Below are 25295 nucleotides of genomic sequence, written 5' to 3' on the forward strand. Positions count from 1 at the left end.
CTTTCCGGCAGCCTTCCTTCCTAAGAATCAGCGCTTGCAGGACCTTGCGTGACGTCGCGGCTTGTGATTGGTCGCGCGAGCGGTCACATGGGTGGCCGCGCGACCAATCACAAGCCGCGACGTCACCGCAAGGTCCTGGAAGCGCTGATTCGAAGGAAGGAAGGTTCCCGGTTAGTACCAGGGCGCGTCAGAGGGTAAGTATAGCGATATTTTTTATTTTAATTCTTTATTTTACATTAAATATGGATTCCGATACCGATTTCCGATATTGCAAACATATCGGAAATCGGGATCGGAATTCCGATACCACATTCAGAAGATCGCCGACTTCATGGCCGACCCCACACAGGGGTCGGGTCGGGTTTCATGAAACCCGACTTTGCCAAAAGTCGGCGACTTCTGAAAGTGGCCGACCCGTTTCGCTCAACCCTAATCACCACTATGTATACCAAATGGACACTGTGACAGACAACTCGGCGATTACAAGCAGAAAAACGAAAAAAAAGCAAAATAATGTCCAATAATTTGCTAAATAATAATATTTATTAAGGAATGCAACAACATGGGGTAGAGGGGAACAAAATACGAAAGAAAGGGCGCTATGCCAGGGGACGACAAAGTTAGTTACAAAATAATGTGGTAACACATGAGAATTATCTGAAATAATTGATCAATTGCAAATTCATATAGTCAAATAATTATTCACATATATTAATACCACAGCTGAAATAAAAATCAATGGAGCAGTAATGTAACAGGTATATTCGTATGTAGAGGTAGGTAGTTAAATAAAGTGCTAGTTAAAGGGACACTGTCACCTGAATTTGGAGGGAACAATCTTTAGTCATGGAGGCGGGGTTTTGGGGTTTTTGATTCACCCTTTCCTTACCCGCTGGCTGCATGCTGGCTGCAATATTGGATTGAAGTTCATTCTCTGTCCTCCATAGTACATGCCTGCACAAGGCAATCTTGCCTTGCCCAGGCGTGTACTATGAAGGACAGAGAATGAACTTCAATCCAATATTGCAGCCAGCATGCAGCCAGCGGGTAAGGAAAGGGTGAATCAAAAACCCCGCCTCCATGGCTGAAGATTGTTCCCTCCAAATTCAGGTGACAGTGTCCCTTTAAGGGATGGGTTTGTAGGTGAGGCGGGACGCCTACTCCCCATATCTCCACCTCAAGGGTGTGGCTGGGATGTTAAATGTACAGCCACTGTTTTTTTTCTCTGTGTTGTGGTTTGGAAAAGGGAGACTCCAAATGTGGCTCCAGCTGGAACTGAAGACACATGGTGGTCTGAGCGGGCGAACCCCTCAAAAAAAGGACTTATACATTATCTGTTGTTTTTCTGTTATGCCAGAAAGGCCATGTTTACTTTGCTGAACCCGGCTATGGTTTATGCTGTTCTGCAATAAACCAGAACACTTCTTGTGATTTACCAAAAGAAGTGTTACTGTGTCTACCTTTTTGGCCACAACCATAAACGTTACATTTGTAGAGAGGTCAACAAGGCCTATGATGAAAGGAACACCATTCCTACTGTAAAGCACATAGGTGGATCGCTGATGTTTTGGGGATATGTGAGCTACAAAGGCGCAGGAAACTTGGTCAAAGTTGAAGGAAAGATGAATGCAGCATACTATCAGCAAATACTAGAGGCAAATTTGCACTCATAAGCCCGGAAGCTGCGCATGGGACGTACTTGGACGTTCCATCATGACAACAATCCAAAACACAAGGCCAAGTCGACCTGTCATTGGCTACAGCAGAACAAAGTGAAAGTTCTGGAGTGGCCATCTCAGTCTCCTGACCTTCTCCTGACTGATTTCAACTGCGCAGTTCATGCTAGACAGTCCGGGAATTTACTGGAACTGGAGGCTTTTATGCCAAGAAGAGTGGGCAGCTTTACCATCTGAGAAAGTAAAGAACCTCATCCACAATTACCAAAAAAGACTTCAAGCTGTCATTGATGTTAGAATGGGTAATACATGGTATTAAGAAATGGGGTATGTGAACTGTTGATCAGGGTCATTTGGATGTTTTGGGTTTTCATTATGATTTGAAAAGAGAAAACACAGTAGTTTGACAATAAATGGCTTCACCCAACCACTAACCATGGGTGCAGAAAAAGTTTTGGTGTTATCCTCCATATTCTCTGAAAAAAGGCCAAGAAAACAAAAATTCTGCCGGAATATGTAAAATTTTGAGCACAACTGTACTACACAGTACCACTACCAGGGCTGCTTTTTTTGTCTCAGTCCGGCCCTGTGCAGGTGCCATTGATATATCGCTGGAATCTGTGTCTCAGCCCCTAATATCATGCTGCTCTAATATAGGGTAGCAAAACCTGAAGGTAGATTACTTTTAAGTTATTAGAATTGGACTCAAAGTGGAAAACTAAAGAGCTCCGTGCAACACAGATCTTTAATAATATTAACCTGATATCCTTCTTGTCTCGTGGCTCTGAAGTATGTATGGATGTCTGAAGACCTCTGGGCTCAGAAAAGTGTATTTTCTGTTTACCCAGGAAATAGGCTTGTGGTTTGATAGCTTGGTTTTATGCTCTTACTGCAGATATAGGACCAGAAACAAAAAGACTTAACAGAAGATACAAACCTTTTTTGACATTTTTTTAAATTATTTTTGTGGTCTGGACCAGTCAGGGACTGTTATTTTTATTTGACGGAATAACTTACTCCAGATGTTAGTTAGTATCTATAAGCCAAAAGACAAGAACATTGAAGAACTCTTTATAAGCTACAATATCATTTTGAATCTATTACAAAATGACTCAACACAGATCTAGTCACATCCAGAGTGGAATTTGGTACTGTTTTAATAGAAAAGTTACTATATCACATATTTTACCATGCATTTAACTTTAAAAGGCATCTATCAGTAGAATCAACAATCCTCCTAAGCCATCTATATGATTGTGCAGGTCATAAGAAGCTGAATAACATTAGACTTTGATAACTGTGATCCGAGATCTTATTCCAGAAAAATCCATATTTTTCTTATATGTAAAAGAGCTGCTAAGATGTATGGGCTGGACACTGATCTCCCTGAGAATCGGCCTCCACAGCTCATCGTAAATGAAAGGGGGAGTTTCCAGTGTGAGACATGTAACTAACACAGAACAGTAGAACTGAACTTTGTCTTCTTACAAACACATTTGCTGCAGCTGTCATGGCTCATTTATATATATAAGATAAATGTGAATTTCTCTGAAATAAGACATCAGATCACAGATATCAAGGTATCATTTCATTCCTGACCTACATGCCCACACTGATAGCTTAGAAGGGTTTATCCTGCTGACAGATTCCTTTTAAATGCATTTGCACAACTAATTTTTTTTAACTTACACAAGAAAGCAACCTTTATGTTTTGAGGGAATTCTGGCACATAACCCTTACCCAGATAATTTTCCAAATAATTCAAGCACAGTGCTAGAGAAATGCTTTAGATTACAGGTTACAGGATATATAGAGCAAGGTTCTTGCAATGGAGCAACTATAGTATCTATATATGTTACCTTTGATTGCCAAAACGTATGAGGGCTGAAAATTTTGCTGAAAGCTTCAAATCTGCAATATGTATGACCTGATTAATTGAAAGCTCTGAAAATGGGGATTGCTGAGTATCCTTTATTACATCCATGACTGGCTGCACTTTATACCCTATACCCTTCTTTTGCCTATTTTATCTCCTGTTCCATCTCCTTTTCAATGGTTTCTCATTATATCTCTACTTTCATCAACAGTTTCTCCAATCTATAGTGTTTATTAGCGTGAGATATTCTCTATGTGGTTGACAGGACATCATTTGTAACCGTGAGTAGAAAACATTGTGGGTGGAAATCATGTCACAACTTCCAGTCCTAAGTAAACGTAGTCTATATATTTTAAATGTACTGATTTCACTGTACATTTATTTCTACAATATAAAGATCTAACTGGAAATAACAATAGGTTGGGAATCCGAAGTACTGCATGAAGGTATAAGTTTGCTCTCCGAGTAGTGGAATGTATTCAAGAGCATTAAACTCAGTATCTTCGTAATTAAAAAAAATTCCTAATTATTACCCTTATGTGATTCTTTCACACTTTACTATGTTAAATGTATCAATAATTTGTCTTTTATCTATTTATATTACTAAATAACAAACATACAAGCATACTTTTGGTGCTTCTATTTCCCCATAGCACCTTTATCTCTGTTTGGAAAAATAAAATAATGATTCAGCTTCAGTCTGCTATTTTGCTTGTTGAAATCTCAGGTGGTAGTGTTGTTAAATAAATGTCCTTATTCAGCATGACATACAACGCCTTGCGAAAGTATTCGGCTCCCTGGAACTTTTCATCCTTTTCCTACATATGATGCTTCAAACATAAAGATACCAAATGTAAATTTTTGGTGAAGAATCAACAACAAGTGGAACACAATTGTGAAGTTGAACAAAATTTATTGGTTATTTTACATTTTTGTGGAAATTCAAAAACTGAAAAGTGGGGCGTGCAATATTATTCAGCCCTTTAACTTAATACTTTGTTGCTCCACCTTTTGCTGCGATTACAGCTGCAAGTACCTTGGGGTATGTCTATAAGTTTTGCACATTGAGAGACTGAAATTCTTGCCCATTCTTCCTTGGCAAACAGCTCGAGCTCAGTGAGGTTTGATGGAGATCGTTTGTGAACAGCAGTTTTCAGCTCTTTCCACAGATTCTTGATTGGATTGAGGTCTGGACTTTGACTTGTCCATTCTAACACCTGGATACGTTTATTTGTGAACCATTCCATTATAGATTTTGCTTTATATTTGGGATCATTGTCTTGTTGGAAGACTAATCTCCGTCCCAGTCTCAGATCTTTTGCAGACTCCAACAGGTTTTCTTCAAGAATGGTCCTGTATTTGGCTCCATCCATCTTCCCATCAATTTTAACCATCTTCCCTGTCCCTGCTGAAAAAAGCAGACCCAAACCATGATGCTGCCACCACGTTTGACAGTGGGGATGGTGTGTTCAGGGTGATGAGCTGTGTTGCCTTTACGTCAATCATATTGCCATTGTTGCCAAAAAGTTCGATTTTGGTTTCATCTGACCAAGAGCACCTTCTTCCACATGTTTGGTGTGTCTCCCACTTTTTATGGATATCTTTGAGAAATGGCTTTCTTCTTGCCACTCTTCCATAAAGGCCAGATTTGTGGAGTGTACGACTGATTGTTGTCCTATGGACAGACTGTCCCACCTCAGCTGTAGATCTCTGCAGTTCATCCAGAGTAATCATGGGCCTTTTGGCTGCATCTCTGATCAGTCTTCTCCTTGTTTGAGATGAAAGTTTAGAGGGACGGCCGGGTCTTGGTAGATTTGCAGTGGTATGATACTCCTTCCATTTCAATATGATCGCTTGCACAATGCTTCTTGGGATGTTTAAAGTTTTGGAAATCATTTTGTATCCAAATCCGGCTTTAAACTTCTCCACAACAGTATCACGGACCTGCCTGTTGTGTTCCTTGGTCTTCATGATGCTCTCTGTGCTTCAAACAGAACTCTGAGACTATCACAGAGCAGGTGCATTTACACGGAGACTTGATTACACACAGGTGGATTATATTTTGTTGTGAATTCTGCTCTTGGGCTCCCTCCGGTGGTTGTTGATGGTAATGCAGTTATTCCTGAGCAGCAGTCTTGGACAGGTGTTTCGGCTAATTGCAATTCTGACTGGGGTATTTAGCTGTGCAGGACTCATTAGTCCTTGCCAGTAGTCAATGTTTCTTTGGAAGTGTTGGTTCCCTGCCTGGCCTCTCCTGCTTGCTGCCTATTCAGCTAAGATAAGTGTTTGCTTCATTTTTTTAGACACACTGCTGTGTGTTTATTTTCTGTGCTTATCTTGTTTCTATTTTGTTCCTGCTAGACTGTGTCTGATGTTTTTCTCAGTCTAGTTGGACTCGCTGGAGTCGCAGATATACTCTCCACATCTTTAGTTAGGTGGTGGAGTTTTTGTATTTATCTGCTGTGGATATTTTGTAGTGTTTTATGCTGACCGCATAGTATCCTGTACTATCCTTTCCTATCCAGGTAGAAGTGCCTCCTTTGCTTATCCCTGTTTTCTGTCTGCGTGTCTTTTCCTCTCCTACTCACAGTCATTATTTGTGGGGGGCTGCCTATCCTTTGGGGATCTACTCTGAGGCAAGAGAGTTTTCCTATTTCCATCTTTAGGGATATTTAGTCCTTAGGCTGTGTGGAGGTGTCTAGGTCTGGTTAGGCACACCCCACGGCTACTTCTAGTTGTGGTGATAGGATCAGGGTTTGCGGTCAGTAAAGTTACCACTGCTCCAGCAAAGGTCTTTTCATGCTGCTCCAAGGCCACCTGATCATAACAATATTTATCATCATTAGGCATTTAGGACAACATTGGATCATTCAGAGATCCACAATGAACTTCTGGAGTGAGTGTGCTGCACTGAAAGTAAAGGAGCCGAATAATATTGCACGCCCCACTTTTCAGTTTTTGAATTTCCACAAAAATTTAAAATAACCAATAAATTTCATTCAACTTCACAATTGTGTTCCACTTGTTGTTGATTCTTCACCAAAAACTTACATTTGGTATCTTTATGTTTGAAGAATGATCTGTGGGAAAAGGTTGAAAAGTTCCAGGGGGCGGAATACTTTTGCAAGGCACTGTATGTCAAGTGTAAATAAATCTAGGCTTATCACCATCATTCTGCACTGTGAATGGGATTCTGGAGCCACAGATAAAAGTATTTTAAATGGAATCGGTCAGCAGGTACTTGCCATGTAATCTAAGATCAGCACAATGTAGCGGCTGAGACCCTGATTCCAACAATGTGTCATTTGATGGTCTGCGTCAGGGTCAGACTGGCCCACCAGAGAACCGGGGGATTTTCCTTTGGGCCCAGGCACTCACACCTGCTGACATACTGGCCAGCAGCTGCCTAGGGCTTCCACTGCTCCAGGTTCCCCCAGCCAGTGGTGTGTTGCTAATAGCGGCACACCCATCAGCTATGGGACCCCTGAGTCAGGGGGGCCTGCCGGTGTCAGCTGAGCAGCAGCTGGAGGCAGGAGCCTGTGTCCGCTGCTAAAGAGAAATGAATATTCACGCTTCCCCACGCCCCCATGGGCATGGAGAGGAGTGAGTATTCATTTCACTTTAATAGGGAGCAGTGTTAGCCGCAGGCTGAAGCTAACACTGCCTGCATGTAACGCTGCATTGGGGTCCCGGAGGTGCATGGCAGCTAACCCTGAGGAAAATTGGCAGGCAGGGAGTGATCTCTGCAGCTTGGCAGAGAAGCGGAGCTGCAGGGATCCAATGCCGTCCTGCTTCCTACCCGCTGCCTGACTCTTCCTGTCTGACACAGCATGGCTGGATGACTTCATCATTCAGCGCGCAGCTATTTCAGAGAGAAAGCTGCCGACGATGAAGATGCTGCTGGGATGTGCTGCGGCTGCAGGAAACGTGTGGAGAGGTCAGTGTTGCTTTGTCTCTGTTTGTCTGCCTGCATGAGTATATGTGGTGCGGTGCTGTGTGTGTGTGTGTGTGTGTGTGTGTGTGTGTGTGTGTGTGTGTGGGTGGGTGGGTGGATGTGTGCGGTGCTGTGTGTGTATTGGAGATGTGTGTATTGGAGATTAGCAATGATGTGGGTGATGGAGAAAGCAGTGATGGGAATGGTGGGGGATAAGGCAATGTTGGTGGAAAGGATGATGAGGTTGTGGGGGAGGAGGCAATGGTGGAGGTGTTGGAATGGGCAATGATGGGGGTGGTGGGGGCGAAAGCAATGATGGTTGTGGTGGAAAGGACAATGATGTGGTGGTGGAGGGATGCAATGATGGAAGTGTTGGAATGGGCAATAATGGGGGTGGTGGGGGAGAAAGCAATGATGGTTGTGGTAGAAAGGACAGTGATGGTGGTGGTGGGGGAAGCCAATGATGGGGGTGGTTGGGGAGAAAGCAATGATGGTTGTAGTGGAAAGGACATTGATGGTGGTGGCGGTGGGGGAAGGCAATGATGGAGGTGTTGGAATGGGCAGTGATGGCGGTGGTGTGGGAGAAAGCAATGATGGTTGTGATGGAAAGGACAATGATGGTGATGGTGGGGGAGGCAATGATGGAGGTGTTATAATGGGCAATGATGGGGGTGGTGGTGGCAAAAGCAGTGATGGTTGTGGTGGAAAGGATAATGGTGGTGGTGGGGGAGGCAATGATGGAGGTGTTGGAATGGGCAATGATGGGGTGGTGGGGGAGAAAGCAATGATGGTTGTGGTGGAAAGGACACTGATGGTAGTGGTGGAAAGGACAATGGTGGTTGTGGGGGAGGAGGCAATGATGGGGTGATGGAATGGGCAATGATGGGGTGGTGGGGAAGAAAGCAATGATGGGTGTGAGGGAGAGGACAATGATGGAGGTGGAGGAGGGCTGCATTTTACTCTATGATTGGAGCTGCATTATACTTTGAGGGGGCTACATTATATTCTGTGGGGGGCGGCAATATTTTCTGTGTCAGGGCTGCATTATTCTCTTGGTGATACATTATATTCTGGAGGGCTACATCATACTATATGAGGAGGGTTGCATTATGCCCTATGAGGGGACTACAGCATAATCTATGGGGGACTGCATTATACCTTATGAGGGGATTGCATTATACTCTGATGGGGATACATTATATTCTGTGTGGAGGGGCTGCATTATACTGTATGAGGGGGGCTGCATTATACCCTATGAGGGTGCTACACTATATTCTATGGGGGGTGCTGCATTATACCCTAAGAGGGGGGCAGCACTATATTCTATGAGGGGCTGCATTATATTCTGCTAGAAGGGCTACATTATATTCCATGGGGGGGCTGCATTATATTCCATGAAGGGGGCTGCATTATATTCCATGAGGGAGGCTACATTTGAGGGGGCTACATTATAGTCTATGAGGGCCTACACCAACCCCTGCTACATAATGAAGACGTGTACTACCTTATATTATACCCTGATATTAGAATGTTTTATCACACAATTGGTGGTCTTGTATTTATTTCTATATAGCTACATAGTGGGTCCCAAGAATGATTTTCTCTGGTGGGCCCAAGGTGCTCCAGTCTGACGATGGTCTGCGTGCTGTCATTTTGATGCATCACTGTTTTCTCTGCTGCAGATCTAGCAGTGCTCAGAATGCTGAGCTCTGTATAACCCCGTCTACACCAGCTTTCTGTGTACATTGTGCTTTGACACAAAGCTACCAGTAAATGGTGGAGTGGAGTTACAGAAAGAAGTTAACTATGACGCACCTAGTCCTGTAGTGATAATGTCCGGCTGATAAAACACTGATTTTTGTTTTTGAGACAGCAACACAGTGACACATCACTAGAATCAGGGTCTCAGCCCCTACATCATGTTGCTCTAAGACGACATAGCACAAACCTGCTGACAGATTCCCTTTAAGCAACAGAAAAGGGCACAGCTGAGGAAACTGGTTGCGCAGTATGCAGCAGCATGCATGTCGCGGACTGCGTTGACTCTACTTTAATGCAGTAAGAGCCAGAGATAACGGACTGGCAATGATCATATGTAATCTATAGGAATCCGGACAGGAAGCAGTCCAAAGGAAGCAATAACAATGGCAGAGTATACAGGTACAATATGTGTGCTATTGTTCCTCCTGATTCTTACACAAGCCCAAACATTCTACCCAATATTATATGATGCACAAACCTACAACATACAGCAAAATCATCAACCATCATAATTGCATTTGGGGATTTTTCTTTAAATATCATCAGATCTAATGTATGTTAGATATAGCAACTGGAAAATGGAGCATAGTGAAAAAAGTAATGATTGACCTGTAAGATGCCTTAGTGCTGTTCCAGTTTCTGAAACTGAATATAACTCGTTAAGAAAGTGCTCTCAATTGTGTTAGGTTTGAATGAATATGGTTGGTCCCTCAGAAGACCTGTCACCACGCTGCATAATGCAAACTGCATACATAATTTAATAGATATTTTAGACCTAATGGGGCTTATATACCGTACTTATTTTAAAAATCCATACCAGATTGACCATACAGTAATTTTTAAAGATTTTTCAGACTAATATTAAAGTTATAATTTTGTGAGTCCAACTGCTGCTGCTGGTTGACACGTAAAATGCACATCCTGGTATCTGACATGGATGGAGGATTCATATGAGGTCTAGGGCTATGTTCACACGATGTGTTTTTGCTGTGTTTTTTGGCTTTTTAATGCAAATTTTAAGCTTCATTTTACAGTACCAGCAAATGCTAGGAGATTTCAGAAATCTCATGCACACAGTTTTTTTCCCTGACTAATTTTGAAAACTACAGCATGTCGCTACTTTCAGCGTGGTTGCAGCGTTTTGTCACCCATAGAAATCAATGAGTAAGTGCAAAAACGCAGCAAAAAATGCAGGTATCAGGTTTCGCTGAGGAAGTTGCATCAAGATTTTCTGAGGGCACCAAACTTTATCAGTAGAGTTGAGCGACCTTGACCTTTTTAGAGTCGAGCCGGGTTTCGCGAAACCCGACTATCTCAAAAGTCGGGTCGAGTGAAATCGGCCGATTATGACGTAAAGTCGGGATCGACCGAAACACGAAACCCAATGCAAGTCAATGGGGCAGCATAGTCGGCAGTGAGTGGGGGCCAGGAAAACACCTAGAGTGCCCATTTTAATGTCAAAACCATCCATTCTTCTTAATGAAGCTTGTCAAGCGTAATTTACCTTATAATAATTGGAAGGCATTTGAAATTGGGGGTCATTTGGCTAAAGTTGTGGGGGGTAGGGCTGGTTCAAGTAATTAGTGGGCCCAGGAAATCTGGACCACATCACGGCAGTGGAGCAGGGAGAGGTAAGTATTTCAACTTTGCAAGTGCTGTGAACCTGAGCAAGCAGGGGGGGCCCACTCGTTGGCATTGGCACTGGCACAGGGCCCCTCAAAGTACAGCGGTGTGTTTGCACGGCGGGGGCGCCTCCCACCGGCAGCAACACTTTTGCGTACTATGAGAGGCCCTGTGCCAGTGACGTCGCCAACTAGTATTCCTCCCCCCACCTGATGAAGGAACCTGCACTTTCATCTGCACCTTCCTCTTTGTCCCCGTGTAAGGTGGTATGGTATGCGGGAAGAGCAACCTGACTTTCAGCAGGGTCACAATGTTGTTGTGTAGCGTGCACGGGGAATGTTGCGTTATGGGTCAATGTACCAGCAGACTCATCTATCACTGGCTGGGCAATGGGCAGGATGAGGAGGAAACACAGATATAGGCCCAAAGAAGAAAGTTGGCTAAATGCAGTTCAAAATTGGTAACACAGGAATAACCAGGGGGCATTGCAGTGGAGGACAACTGGAATGAGAGGCTGACACAGAGAGTAGGCCCAAATCAGTAAGTAGTCGAAATGCAGTTCAAAATTGGCAACCGTAGTAAACAGGCGGCACAGCTTTGTTCAGTGGAGGAGAACAGCAAGGAGTGGCAGACACCGATAGTAGGCCCCAACCCAACTAGTAGGCCAAATGCAGTCTAACATTAACAACTACTTAACGAGCGCCTGAAAACGGAATTTCAGGACAGGAAACCAGGAGAACAGCAAGGAGCGGCAGACACTGTTAGTAGGCCCCCAAACCAACTAGTACGCCAAATGCAGTTGTTCCATTTAACCACAATTTAACGAGAGCCTGAAGATAGAAGCTCAGGAAAGGCAACCTGGAGAACACCTTGGAGTGGAACACACCATCTCTCTCCACCCCATACCCATTTTGTAGGCCTAATGCAGTGTAGTTTTCTACAACTACTAAACGAGAGTCGGAAGACCGAAGCAATGGCAAGGAAACCTGGGGAACACCTTGGAGTGTAACACACCATCTCTCTCCACCCGATACCCATTTTGTAGGCCTAATGCAGTGTAGTTTTCTACAACTACTAAACGAGAGTCGGAAGACCGAAGCAATGGCAAGGAAACCTGGGGAACACCTTGGAGTGTAACACACCATCTCTCTCCACCCGATACCCATTTTGTAGGCCTAATGCAGTGTAGTTTTCTACAACTACTAAACGAGAGTCGGAAGACCGAAGCAATGGCAAGGAAACCTGGGGAACACCTTGGAGTGTAACACACCATCTCTCTCCACCCCATACCCAATTTGTAGGCCTAATGCAGCCTACTTTCCAACAACTACTAAACGAGAGCATGAAGATCGAAGCTCAGGAAAGGCAACCTGGGGAACACCTTGGAGTGTAACAAACCCTCTCTCTACACCACGGAAGGGCTGATTCTTAGGAAGGAAGGCTGTCGGAAAGAAGCAGGGCGCGTCCGAGGGTGATTATATTCTTATTAGGTATATACTCACCCTCGGACGCGCCCTGCTTCTTTATTTGTAATGAATGTTTATTTGCAATGTGATTTTGACTTACTCTATTTTTTTGGTAAATAATGATTTTATTATTTTCATTGTTTTGCATCTTCTTGGCAATAATATAAAGAAGACGCGACAGGACAACACTCGGTGGATGCCATATCTGTGTTTTAAATTGAAAAAAACTTTCAGTTAACTACTTGCAGGAGAAAGTTATTGTAGCTGGTGGCCATTTTTAGTACTGTACCAGATTTTTGTTGTATGTGTTTGTTTTTAATGTTAAAATGTCTGCATTTGATATCTCTCCAGTATTTTCTTTTTTATAAGCAAAATACTTATTTTTATATTTTCTGATGTTGGTTCAAGGGGTACACGGGCAGCAGTAGACAGGTCAGTGGAGGCCTAGTGGAAGGAGGGACCGCAGGCAGGCTTCGAAGCCCTAACATAATAAATTGGGCTGGCTGTAGGCAATTTAAAATTGGTTCCAGGGGAACACGGGCGGCAGTAGACAGGTCAGTGGAGGCCTAGTGGAAGGAGGGACTGCAGACAGGCTTCGAAGCCCTAACATAATAAATTGGGCTGGCTGTAGGCAATTTAAAATTGGTTCCAGGGGAACATGGGCAGCAGTAGACAGGTCAGTGGAGGCCTAGTGGAAGGAGGGACCGCAGACAGGCTTCGAAGCCCTAACATAATAAATTGGGCTGGCTGTAGGCAATTTAAAATTGGTTCCAGGGGAACACGGGCAGCAGTAGACAGGTCAGTGGAGGCCTAGTGGAAGGAGGGACCGCAGACAGGCTTCGAAGCCCTAACATAATAAATTGGGCTGGCTGTAGGCAATTTAAAATTGGTTCCAGGGGAACACGGGCGGCAGTAGCCAGGTCAGTGTAGTAGTAGTGGAAAGAACGGGCCGCAGACAGGCTTCGAAGGCCTAACATAACAAAAATTGGGCTGTAGGCAATTTAAAATTGGTTCCAGGGGAACACGGGCGGCAGTAGACAGGTCAGTGGAGGCCTAGTGGAAGGAGGGACCGCAGACAGGCTTCGAAGCCCTAACATAATAAATTGGGCTGGCTGTAGGCAATTTAAAATTGGTTCCAGGGGAACACGGGCGGCAGTAGACAGGTCAGTGGAGGCCTAGTGGAAGGAGGGACCGCAGACAGGCTTCGAAGCCCTAACATAATAAATTGGGCTGGCTGTAGGCAATTTAAAATTGCTTCCAGGGGAACACGGGCAGCAGTAGACAGGTCAGTGGAGGCCTAGTGGAAGGAGGGACCGCAGACAGGCTTCGAAGCCCTAACATAATAAATTGGGCTGGCTGTAGGCAATTTAAAATTGGTTCCAGGGGAACACGGGCAGCAGTAGACAGGTCAGTGGAGGCCTAGTGGAAGGAGGGACCGCAGACAGGCTTCGAAGCCCTAACATAATAAATTGGGCTGGCTGTAGGCAATTTAAAATTGGTTCCAGGGGAACACGGGCAGCAGTAGACAGGTCAGTGGAGGCCTAGTGGAAGGAGGGACCGCAGGCAGGCTTCGAAGCCCTAACATAATAAATTGGGCTGGCTGTAGGCAATTTAAAATTGGTTCCAGGGGAACACGGGCGGCAGTAGACAGGTCAGTGGAGGCCTAGTGGAAGGAGGGACCGCAGACAGGCTTCGAAGCCCTAACATAATAAATTGGGCTGGCTGTAGGCAATTTAAAATTGGTTGCAGGGGAACACGGGCAGCAGTAGACAGGTCAGTGGAGGCCTAGTGGAAGGAGTGACCGCAGACAGGCTTCGAAGGCCTAACATAAGAAAAATGTCAATACAATGGTATTGACAGTGCCAGGCATTGAAGGATGTCAGCGCATAGACTAAACATTGGTGGAGCTGTGAGAGAAAATTTTGCAAGTCGTAGAGCACTGTTTGACCTGGGGGGGGACTGTCTTGTGGCCGGCGGTACAGGCCCAGGGCCCCTCATATTACAACGGTGTGTCTGACGTTGGGTGCGCACCACCACCGCCAGACACTTTATTGTACTATGAGGGACCTAGTGGCAGTGCCGTCGACCAAAAGCGGGCACACCCACCTCTTCAGACAAACAGTACTCTCACGGGTGCTGGCGCCAAGTGGCGATACCATGGCCCCGTGTGGGGACTTTGGCCATTTAGGGAGGTGTTAACATGTCGGATGCTGGACAATCAGGTGCTGCAAATTACGAGATTGGAAAAGTCGTTCAGAATAGTCCACAGGCAAGACCTTTACATAGGAAAGCTAGGTGTCAGCCGGGCAAGGTGGGGCAAAAGATTTTGAAATCCAGTTGTGGTTCATTTTAATGAAGGTTAGATCATCTACATTTTGGGTAGCCAGACGAGTCCTTTTTTCTGTTAGTATTGAACCTGCAGCACTGAATACTCTTTCTGATAGGACACTAGCTGCCGGGCAAGCAAGCTCCTGCAATGCATATTCTGCCAATTCTGGCCAGGTGTCTAATTTTGATGCCCAGTAATCAAATGGGAATGACGGTTGAGGGAGAACATCGATAAGGGATGAAAAATAGTTTGTAACCATACTGGACAAATGTTGTCTCCTGTCACTTTGAATTGATGCTGCAGTACCTGTCCTGTCTGTGGTCATAGCAAAATCACTCCACAACCTGGTCAGAAAACCCCTCTGGCCAACGCCACTTCTGATTTCTGCCCCTCTAACTCCTCTGGTCTGCTGGCCCCTGCAGCTCGTGTGAGAACGATCACGGGCGCTGTGTGCAGGGAATGCCAGAAGCAAACGGTCAACAAGAGTTGATTGTTTGGTTGCTAATATTAGTTCCAAGTTCTCATGTGGCATTATATTTTGCAATTTGCCTTTATAGCGAGGATCAAGGAGGCAGGCCAACCAGTAATCGTCATCGTTCATCATTTTAGTTATGCGTGTGTCCCTTTTGAGGATACGTAAGGCATAATCCGCCATGTGGGCCAAAGTTCCAGTTCTCAAATCTCCGGTTGTGCTTGGTTGAGGGGCAGTTTCAGGCAAATCCACGTCACTTGTGTCCCTCCAAAAACCAGAACCCGGCCTTGCCGCGCCACCAATTTCCAGTGGCCCCGGAAAAGCTTCCTCATTAAAAATATAATCATCCCCATCATCCTCCTCGTCCTCCTCCTCCTCTTCGCCCGCTAACTCGTCCTGTACACTGCCCTGGCCACACAATGGCTGACTGTCATCAAGGCTTTCCTCTTCCTCAGCTGCAGACGCCTGATCCTTTATGTGCGGCAAACTTTGCATCAGCAGACGCATTAGGGGGATGCTCATGCTTATTATGGCGTTGTCTGCACTGACCAGCCGTGTGCATTCCTCAAAACACTGAAGGACTTGACACATGTCTTGAATCTTCGACCACTGCACACCTGACAACTCCATGTCTGCCATCCTACTGCCTGCCCGTGTATGTGTATCCTCCCACAAAAACATAACAGCCCGCCTCTGTTCGCACAGTCTCTGAAGCATGTGCAGTGTTGAGTTCCACCTTGTTGCAACGTCTATGATTAGGCGATGCTGGGGAAGGTTCAAAGAACGCTGATAGGTCTGCATACGGCTGGAGTGTACGGGCGAACGGCAGATATGTGAGCAAAGTCCACGCACTTTGAGGAGCAGGTCGGATAACCCTGGATAACTTTTCAGGAAGCACTGCACCACCAGGTTTAAGGTGTGAGCCAGGCAAGGAATGTGTTTCAGTTGGGAAAGGGAGATGGCAGCCATGAAATTCCTTCCGTTATCACTCACTACCTTGCCTGCCTCAAGATCTACAGTGCCCAGCCACGACTGCGTTTCTTTCTGCAAGAACTCGGACAGAACTTCCGCGGTGTGTCTGTTGTCGCCCAAACACTTCATAGCCAATACAGCCTGCTGACGTTTGCCAGTAGCTGCCCCATAATGGGAGACCTGGTGTGCAACAGTGGCAGCTGCGGATGGAGTGGTTGTGCGACTGCGGTCTGTGGACGAGCTCTCGCTTCTGCAGGAGGACGAAGAGGAGGAGGAGGGGGTGCGAACGGCTACAGCCAACTGTTTCCTAGACCGTGGGCTAGGCAGAACTGTCCCAAACTTGCTGTCCCCTGTGGACCCTGCATCCACCACATTTACCCAGTGTGCCGTGATGGACACGTAACGTCCCTGGCCATGCCTACTGGTCCATGCATCTGTTGTCAGGTGCACCTTTGTGCTCACAGATTGCCTGAGTGCATGGACGATGCGCTCTTTAACATGCTGGTGGAGGGCTGGGATGGCTTTTCTGGAAAAAAAGTGTCGACTGGGTAGCTCGTAGCGTGGTACAGCGTAGTCCATCAGGGCTTTGAAAGCTTCGCTTTCAACTAACCGGTAGGGCATCATCTCTAACGAGATTAGTCTAGCTATGTGGGCGTTCAAACCCTGTGTACGCGGATGCGAGGCTAAGTACTTCCTTTTTCTAACCATAGTCTCATGTAGGGTGAGCTGGACTGGAGAGCTGGAGATCGTGGAACTAGCGGGGGTGCCGGTGGACATGGCAGACTGAGAGACGGTGGGAGATGGTATTGTTGCCGCCGGTGCCCTAGATGCAGTGTTTCCTACTACGAAACTGGTGATTCCCTGACCCTGACTGCTTTGGCCTGGCAAAGAAACCTGCACAGATACTGCAGGTGGTGCGGAAAATGGTGGCCCTACACTGCCGGAAGGGATGTTGCGTTGCTGACTAGCTTCATTGGCCGAGGGTGCTACAACCTCAAGGGACGTTTGGTAGTTAGTCCAGGCTTGCAAATGCATGGTGGTTAAATGTCTATGCATGCAACTTGTATTGAGACTTTTCAGATTCTGTCCTCTGCTTAAGGTAGTTGAACATTTTTGACAGATGACTTTGCGCTGATCAATTGGATGTTGTTTAAAAAAATGCCAGACTGCACTCTTTCTAGCATCGGATACCTTTTCAGGCATTGCAGACTGAGCTTTAACCGGATGGCCACGCTGTCCTCCAACAGGTTTTGGCTTTGCCACACGTTTTGGGCAAGATACGGGCCCGGCAGATGGAACCTGTTGCGATGTTGATGCCTGCTGCGGCCCCTCCTCCTCCGCTTCAGAACTGCTGCCGCCTGCACCCTGTTCCCCCAATGGCTGCCAATCGGGGTCAAGAACTGGGTCATCTATTACCTCTTCTTGTAGCTCGTGTACAACTTCGTCTGTGTCACCGTGTCGGTCGGTGGTATAGCGTTCGTGATGGGGCAACATAGTCTCATCAGGGTCTGATTCTTGATCATTACCCTGCGAGAGCAATGTTGTGGTCTGAGTCAAAGGACCAGCATAGTAGTCTGGCTGTGGCTGTGCATCAGTGCACTCCATGTCAGATTCAACTTGTAATGGGCATGGACTGTTAACTGCTTCACTTTCTAAGCCAGGGACGGTATGTGTAAAGAGCTCCATGGAGTAACCCGTTATGTCGCCTGCTGCATTCTTCTCTGTTGTTGTTTTTGCTGAAGAGGACAAGGAAGCGACTTGTCCCTGACCGTGAACATCCACTAACGACGCGCTGCTTTGACATTTACCAGTTTCACGAGAGGAGGCAAAAGAGCTAGAGGCTGAGTCAGCAAGATAAGCCAAAACTTGCTCTTGCTGCTCCGGCTTTAAAAGCGGTTTTCCTACTCCCAGAAAAGGGAGCGTTCGAGGCCTTGTGTAGCCAGACGACGAACCTGGCTCCACAGCTCCAGACTTAGGTGCAATATTTTTTTTCCCACGACCAGCTGATGCTCCACCACTACCACTACCCTCATTACCAGCTGACAATGAACGCCCCCGGCCACGACCTCTTCCACCAGACTTCCTCATTGTTTTAAAAACGTAAACAAACTAACGGTATTTGTTGCTGTCACACAAATTACACGGTGAGCTATAACTTCAGTATGATTTAGCTACCCCTTTACAGGTGAGTGAGACCACAACGAAAATCAGGCACAATGTTACACCCTCTGTTGTTGGTGGCAACAAATGAGAGAGATGCCACACACGCAGGACTGTCACTGAAGCACAAATGTAAATATTAATCTCCCACTGATTTGATTTTTTTTTTTTTTCAGGGAGACTTTAGGAAAAAAAAATAATAGAATAAAATGATATTTTCAGGAAGAATTTAGAAACCAAATAAAATAAAATGATTTTTTCAGGGAGAATTTAGAAAACAAATAAAACAAAAAAAGGCTTTCTATGGCCCACTGAGTGAGAGATGACGCACACAGGAGTCAGGAGTGGCACACAAGCCCAGAGGCCAATATTTATCTCCCACTGATTGATGTAGTGATTTTTTCAGGTAGATTTTGGAACCCAAATCAAGCTAAAAAAATAATAGGCTTTCTATGGCCCACAATTGGAGAGAGAGAGAGAGATGGCACACCCAGGAGTCAAGACTGGCACACAAGCAGAAAGGGCAATATTAATCTCCCACTGATTTGTTTTTTTTGTTTTTTTCAGGGAGACTTTAGGAAAAAAAATAATAGAATAAAATGATTTTTTCAGGAAGAATTTAGAAACCAAATAAAATAAAATGATTTTTTCAGGGAGAATTTAGAAAACAAATAAAACAAAAAAAGGCTTTCTATGGCCCACTGAGTGAGAGATGATGCACACAGGAGTCAGGAGTGGCACACAAGCCCAGAGGCCAATATTTATCTCCCACTGATTGATGTAGTGATTTTTTCAGGTAGATTTTGGAACCCAAATCAAGCTAAAAAAATAATAGGCTTTCTATGGCCCACAATTGGAGAGAGAGAGAGAGATGGCACACCCAGGAGTCAAGACTGGCACACAAGCAGAAAGGGCAATATTAATCTCCCACTGATTTGTTTTTTTTTGTTTTTTCAGGGAGACTTTAGGAAAAAAAAAAATAGAATAAAATGATTTTTTCAGGAAGAATTTAGAAACCAAATAAAATAAAATGATTTTTTCAGGGAGAATTTAGAAAACAAATAAAACAAAAAAAGGCTTTCTATGGCCCACTGAGTGAGAGATGACGCACACAGGAGTCAGGAGTGGCACACAAGCCCAGAGGCCAATATTTATCTCCCACTTTTTTTTTTTTGTTCCAGGGAAAATTTATAAACCCAATAAAAAAAATAATAAATAGGCTTTCTATGGCCCACTATCTGAGAGAGACAGAGAGATGGCACGCTTAGGACTGGCACACAAGCCCAAAGGCCAATATTAATCTCCCTTTTTTTTTCAGGGAGAATTTATAAAACCAAAAAAAAATAAATAAATAGGCTTTCTATGGCCCACTATTTGTGAGAGAGATGGCACGCTCAGGACTGGCACACAAGCCCAGAGGCCAATATTAATCTCCCACTTTTTTTTTTTTGTTCCAGGGAAAATTTATAAACCCAATAAAAAAAATAATAAATAGGCTTTCTATGGCCCACTATCTGAGAGAGAGAGATGGCACGCTTAGGACTGGCACACAAGCCCAAAGGCCAATATTAATCTCCCACTGATTGATTTATTGATTTTTTCAGGTAGAATTTAGAACCCAAATAAAGCAAAAAAAAAAAAAAAGGGCTTTCTATGGCCCACTGAGTGAGTGATGATGCACACAGGAGTCAGGAGTGGCACACAAGCCCTGAGGCCAATATTTTTCTCTCACTGATTGATGTAGTGATTTTTTCAGGTAGATTTTAGAACCCAAATCAAGCAAAAAAATAAATAGGCTTTCTATGGCCCACTGACTGAGAGATGGCACACACAGGAGTCAAGAGTGGCACACAAGCCCTGAGGCCAATATTTTTCTCCCACTGATTGATGTAGTGATTTTTTCAGGTAGATTTTATAACCCAAATCAAGCAAAAAAATAAATAGGCTTTCTATGGCCCACTGAGTGAGAGATGGCACACACAGGGATGGCACTCTAGCAGAAATGCCAATCTTAATCTCCCACAAAAAAAAAAAAAAAAAAAAAAACAGGGAGTGTCCTTCAATTACTATCTCCCTGCAGTAATCTCAGCCAGGTATGGCAGGCAGCAATAAGGAGTGGACTGATGCACAAATTAAATAAAAAGTGTGGACAAACAAAAAAGATAGCTGTGCAGAAAGGAAGGAACAAGAGGATTTGTGCTTTGAAAAAAGCAGTTGGTTTGCACAGCGGCGTACACACAGCAATGCAGCTATCAGGGAGCCTTCTAGGGCAGCCCAATGAGCTACAGCGCTGAGGGGAAAAAAAAAAAAAATGTAGCTTCCACTGTCCCTGCACACCGAAGGTGGTGTTGGGCAGTGGAAATCGCTACAGCACAAGCGGTTTGGTGGTTAATGGACCCTGCCTAACGCTATCCCTGCTTCGGACGAAGCGGCAGCAACCTCTCCCTAAGCTCAGATCAGCAGCAGTAACATGGCGGTCGGCGGGAACGCCCCTTTATAGCCCCTGTGACGCCGCAGACAGCAAGCCAATCACTGCAATGCCCTTCTCTAAGATGGTGGGGACCAGGACCTATGTCATCACGCTGCCCACACTCTGCGTTTACCTTCATTGGCTGAGAAATGGCGCTTTTCGCGTCATTGAAACGCGACTTTGGCGCGAAAGTCGCGTACCGCATGGCCGACCCCGCACAGGGGTCGGATCGGGTTTCATGAAACCCGACTTTGCCAAAAGTCGGCGACTTTTGAAAATGAACGACTCGTTTGGCTCAACCCTATTTATCAGCATGCACAAGAAACAACAAAAACACAGAAAAAAACGCCGCAGATACGCAGCAAAACCTTTTTGTAAGCAGCTTCTTTACTGCCAAGAGAGCAGGTTTTGCCTGCAGAAAAAAAATACAGCAAAACGCACTGTGTGAACATAGAATGAAAAGGGTACATTTTGTAGTTTGGCTTACGAAAACTGCTTAACTCTTCTGCCTTAGAATGCACCTTTACCGCAGCGTAATTTACTTTTACATTATTTTAGGTGATAGAATAAAAGATATAGTGATCTGTAATAGTCAGATATTGGCCACATGTACCTGTTATGGGATGTCATTAATGCAATAGTAAGTAGATGGGGCAGAGGACTGGGCAGTGTTGGGACAGGGGTGGTGAAGGATCAGGTGGGTCCATGTGGCTTTTTTCTTTCTTCATAAACCAAAATTATCAGTTTAAAAAAAGGTGTATTCCACATAAAACTTTGTTAATTGATCTGGAGCATTATGTTAATCCGCCCAAATATACTGACTGGGAAAATATAATCAACAGGATAACTGTGATGCAGTAATCTTTATTGAAGAATACAGAATGACAAAATTAAGAGACGTCAACTCATCAGGTTTTAAAATCATTTTACTCGTCTCTTCTTGCCGTGCTTGTCAGTAGAAGAGGGTGACGGCTGGTGATGGTGCTTTGCTCTCCTTCAGCTACTGGCTGGTGTGGGGGCAGGTGTGGCCGAAGCTGCTGCTACTGGGGCTGGAGCAAAGCAACCACGCTTGTGCCACTGCATGTCACGGATACGGCGAACAGACTGTATCTGGGGTTGGTTGGCCTCCCAGTCATTCCAGTGTCTGTAATCATTCTTCTCAAGTACATATTGACGACCTCGGTAGCCGGGGTATTCATACCCTACCCAACTGTAACAAAGAAGAAACCCGATTAAGTCTTATTGTGCCTAGACATCAATAATAGTTCTGTTTGTGTATGACAAAAATAAAAGACAGGGCAAAATCTTTTCGCTTTTCTTCTCCTTAAGCCACGTTCATATGTTCAGTATTTGGTCAGCTTTTTTACCTCAGAATTTGTAAACCAAAACCAGGAGTAGGTGAAAAATACAGAAGCGGTGATGTGTTTCTATTATATTTTTCCTCTGATTGTCCCACTCCTTATTTTGGCTGAAAAATACTGAGGTAAAAAACTCACCAAATACTCACCATGTGAAGGTGGTCTTATAATGAACATACCTGGAATGCTTGTTGTTTTAATTAAAGGGTTGGTCCACTCGGTATAACCCCAGTCTAAATGTCCTATTAGTGCACTTCATTGTTGGGGTGTCCAAACATTCTATTTTCAAGAACTTGCAGCTGCCAGGAAATAGAGGTCACTCTTGAGGACCTCATAAACTAATATATACACGGGTGCACAAAAACTTCTCTAGGCACCATACAATAAAACGATTTGGCTGTATGGGAAATATAGATGTGCAGAAAATTTATATCCAGGTGATAACAACTGATTAAGCTTCGGGTTCCTAGATATCAGTCATCTCACCATTAGAGGAGCTGCATCAGGAAAAGAGATGGAGAAGCTAGTCCAAAACGTGGCATTTTAAACCCTTGGAAACTGCAGTCAATAACAAATTTACAGACACCTTTCAACTGTGTGCAGGGTCGGCGTTAGGGGCAGGCAGACCAGGCAGCTGCCGGGGCCCCCACTCCCCCAGGGGCCACCAGCTAGCGGCAAGTCACGCAGCTGCTATGGGGCCCCTGTGAGGCAGTGCCGACTCCCCCACCGCATTGAACTATACCAGCGTCTGCCGGTATAGTTCAAAGCAATGATGGAGGAGAGAGCGTCACCTGACGCTCCTTCTCCCATCATTCCCCGCTCTGCCTCTGACACAGCGGGTGCGCGCGCACTCGCTGTGACCTAGGTAGTGCGGCGGCAGCCGCCGACACAGGAGCAGGGAGTAGCGCCGGCTCGGGGAGAGGTAAGGAGCTTGTGTTTTTTTTTGTTTTTTTTTACTGGCCTGTGCGGCCTTTCTCGGGAGGAGAGAGGCGGGGAGGGAAGGGGGATGTGAGCTGTGCTGTATACTCCTGTGTGCTCTGCTGTATACTACTGTGGTCTCTGCTGTATACTACTGTGGGCTCTGCTGTATACTACTGTTGGCTCTGCTGTATACTACAGTGGGCTATGCTGTATACTACTGTGGGCTCTGCTGTATACTACTGTGGGCAGTGCTGTACACTACTGTGGGCTGTGTTATATACTACTGTGGGCAGTGCTGTATACTACTGTGGGCTCTGCTGTATACTACTGTGGGGGGCTGCATTATATTCTATAGGGAGGTTACATTATATTCTGTGGGGGGGCTGCATTGTACTCTGTGGGGTGGCTGCATTATACTCTGTGGGGTGGTGGCTGCATTATACTATATGTGGGCTGCATTATGCTGTATCGAGGACTATGGGGAATACGTTATACTACATGGAGAACTATGGGGTGCATTATACTATGGGAAGTGAATTGTACTACATGGATGACCATGGCGGTGCATTATACTTTATGGAGCACTGTGAGGAGTGTATTATGCTATATGCCAGACTGAGGAGTATATTTTAATATATGGAGGACTATGAGGAGTGTATTATACTATATGGAGGACTATGGGAAGTGTATAATACTATATGGAGGATTATGAGGAGTGTATTATACATTTTACAATATGGAGGACTGTGGTGCACATTATAATATATGGAGGAGTATGGGGTGTATTTTACCAAACAAGCAAAATGCTGCATATTCATTGGGTGATTGGATTATTTATGCCGGAATAAAAATCCTTGTTCTCAGCAGCACATCACCGGTGTAAACTGTAGATGTGCTGCTGATAACATGATACTGTATGGTGATCTATTAGTGATGGTTCTGTCCCCATCATTCTTTCTCAGACGGTGGAAAGAGGCCGGGAAACAAGCGTCCAACGACTTCAGTATTGTCGATCACACTCGTTTAGCGGCCTGAGATCAGTGCATGTAAGTACAACCGAAATGATTCTGTGTGATGTGCAATATGTTAGCATTTGGGGCCCCATTTTAAACTTTGCCTAGGGCCCCACTTTGCCTAAAACCGGCCCTGACTGTGTGCAAGTGAAGGCTTATAAGGATAGAATGAAGGGAAAGACCACTGTCTAAAGCAAATCTAATGGGCGTGTTTCCAGTAGCTAATGGTGGCCATTAAACTTCGCTCTAGCAATTTTTTTAATTCACCACTCGCGTGGTATCACTACTGTAATTTCCCTACCCCTAGTAACATACTTATCAGTCACTGGATTCTTCAGTACCGCACCGCTCCAGTCATCTTCTGCTGTTTGTGACCTGCTGGATCACTCCAGTGTTTGCTGGGAGAGCAGGAGGTCACTTCTCACTGTAAGTCTAAGAGAGCAAGAATGAGACCAAAACGAATCCCTCATAGACTTACATTGAAAGCTGGTGACCGATATGTAAGGAGGAAGACCGGGCTGCAGGTGCCTGCGTCAAGCTGGGTACGGAACTGCTGAGGCTGCATCCCGTGTTGTCCAGGGGAAAGAATAGGGGACAGGACATGCCCCATGACCCGGGAAGAGGTGGCGTGACTAAGCCAGGCAGTGAGGAGAAAGCGCGCAAAGAAACAGTGAGTTTCCCACCGGCGGCGCGAGTAGAAGCAGGCGTGCTGCGCGTTACCTAGAAAGCTCCCTGGCTTTCTAGGTAATTTCCCACGATCTATGAACAGCCAGCAGAGGGCGCCTCACCGCAAATAAAGCTAAATATAGATCATTGATCTATTTTTAGCCTCATTCCCTGGGGTTTTGCAGCGAGGAGCAGCCTGCATTAGCACAGCTCCTTGCTGCAAAATGTTTTAACCCCTTCAGAAGGATTTACATCGTTGGACGTTACAGATCTGCGGAGGGTAAGTATATTGTTGGTTTATTATGTTTTTTCTTTCACAGAACGAGGGTCTTCAGTGACTGGATTGGGCGTTGAATAAAATACTGCAACACCCATTGTTTTTATTTCATTAAAATAATTTTAAAAAATGTGTTTGTGTTTTATTTAACCCTTTACTAGTATTGGATTAATAATGGATAGGTGTCATAATTGACGCCTCTCCATTATTAATTAGGCTTAATGTCACCTTACAATAGCAAGGTGGCATTAACCCTTCATTACCCCATATCCCACCGCTACACGGGAATGGGAAGAGAGTGGCCAAGTGCCAGAATAGGCG

The 25295-nt window shown here is 45.1% G+C and overlaps 2 protein-coding genes across 2 annotated transcripts in view; both read right to left on the minus strand.

The window, feature by feature from the left end:
* CRYBB2 (crystallin beta B2) overlaps nucleotides 1–25295 on the minus strand; it is a 412932-nt gene that overhangs the window by 135183 nt on the left and 252454 nt on the right. The window lies entirely within an intron of this gene.
* Nucleotides 21586–25295, minus strand: part of CRYBB3 (crystallin beta B3) — a 256164-nt gene continuing 252454 nt past the window's right edge. Inside the window, exon 7 of the mRNA XM_069759168.1 lies at nucleotides 21586–21949. Within this exon, the coding sequence (XP_069615269.1) occupies nucleotides 21736–21949 (214 nt within the window). The 3' untranslated portion in view covers nucleotides 21586–21735. The remainder of the gene's footprint in view (nucleotides 21950–25295) is intronic.

The sequence above is a fragment of the Ranitomeya imitator genome, chromosome 1 (assembly GCF_032444005.1).
Source record: "Ranitomeya imitator isolate aRanImi1 chromosome 1, aRanImi1.pri, whole genome shotgun sequence".
Lineage (NCBI taxonomy): Eukaryota > Metazoa > Chordata > Amphibia > Anura > Dendrobatidae > Ranitomeya > Ranitomeya imitator.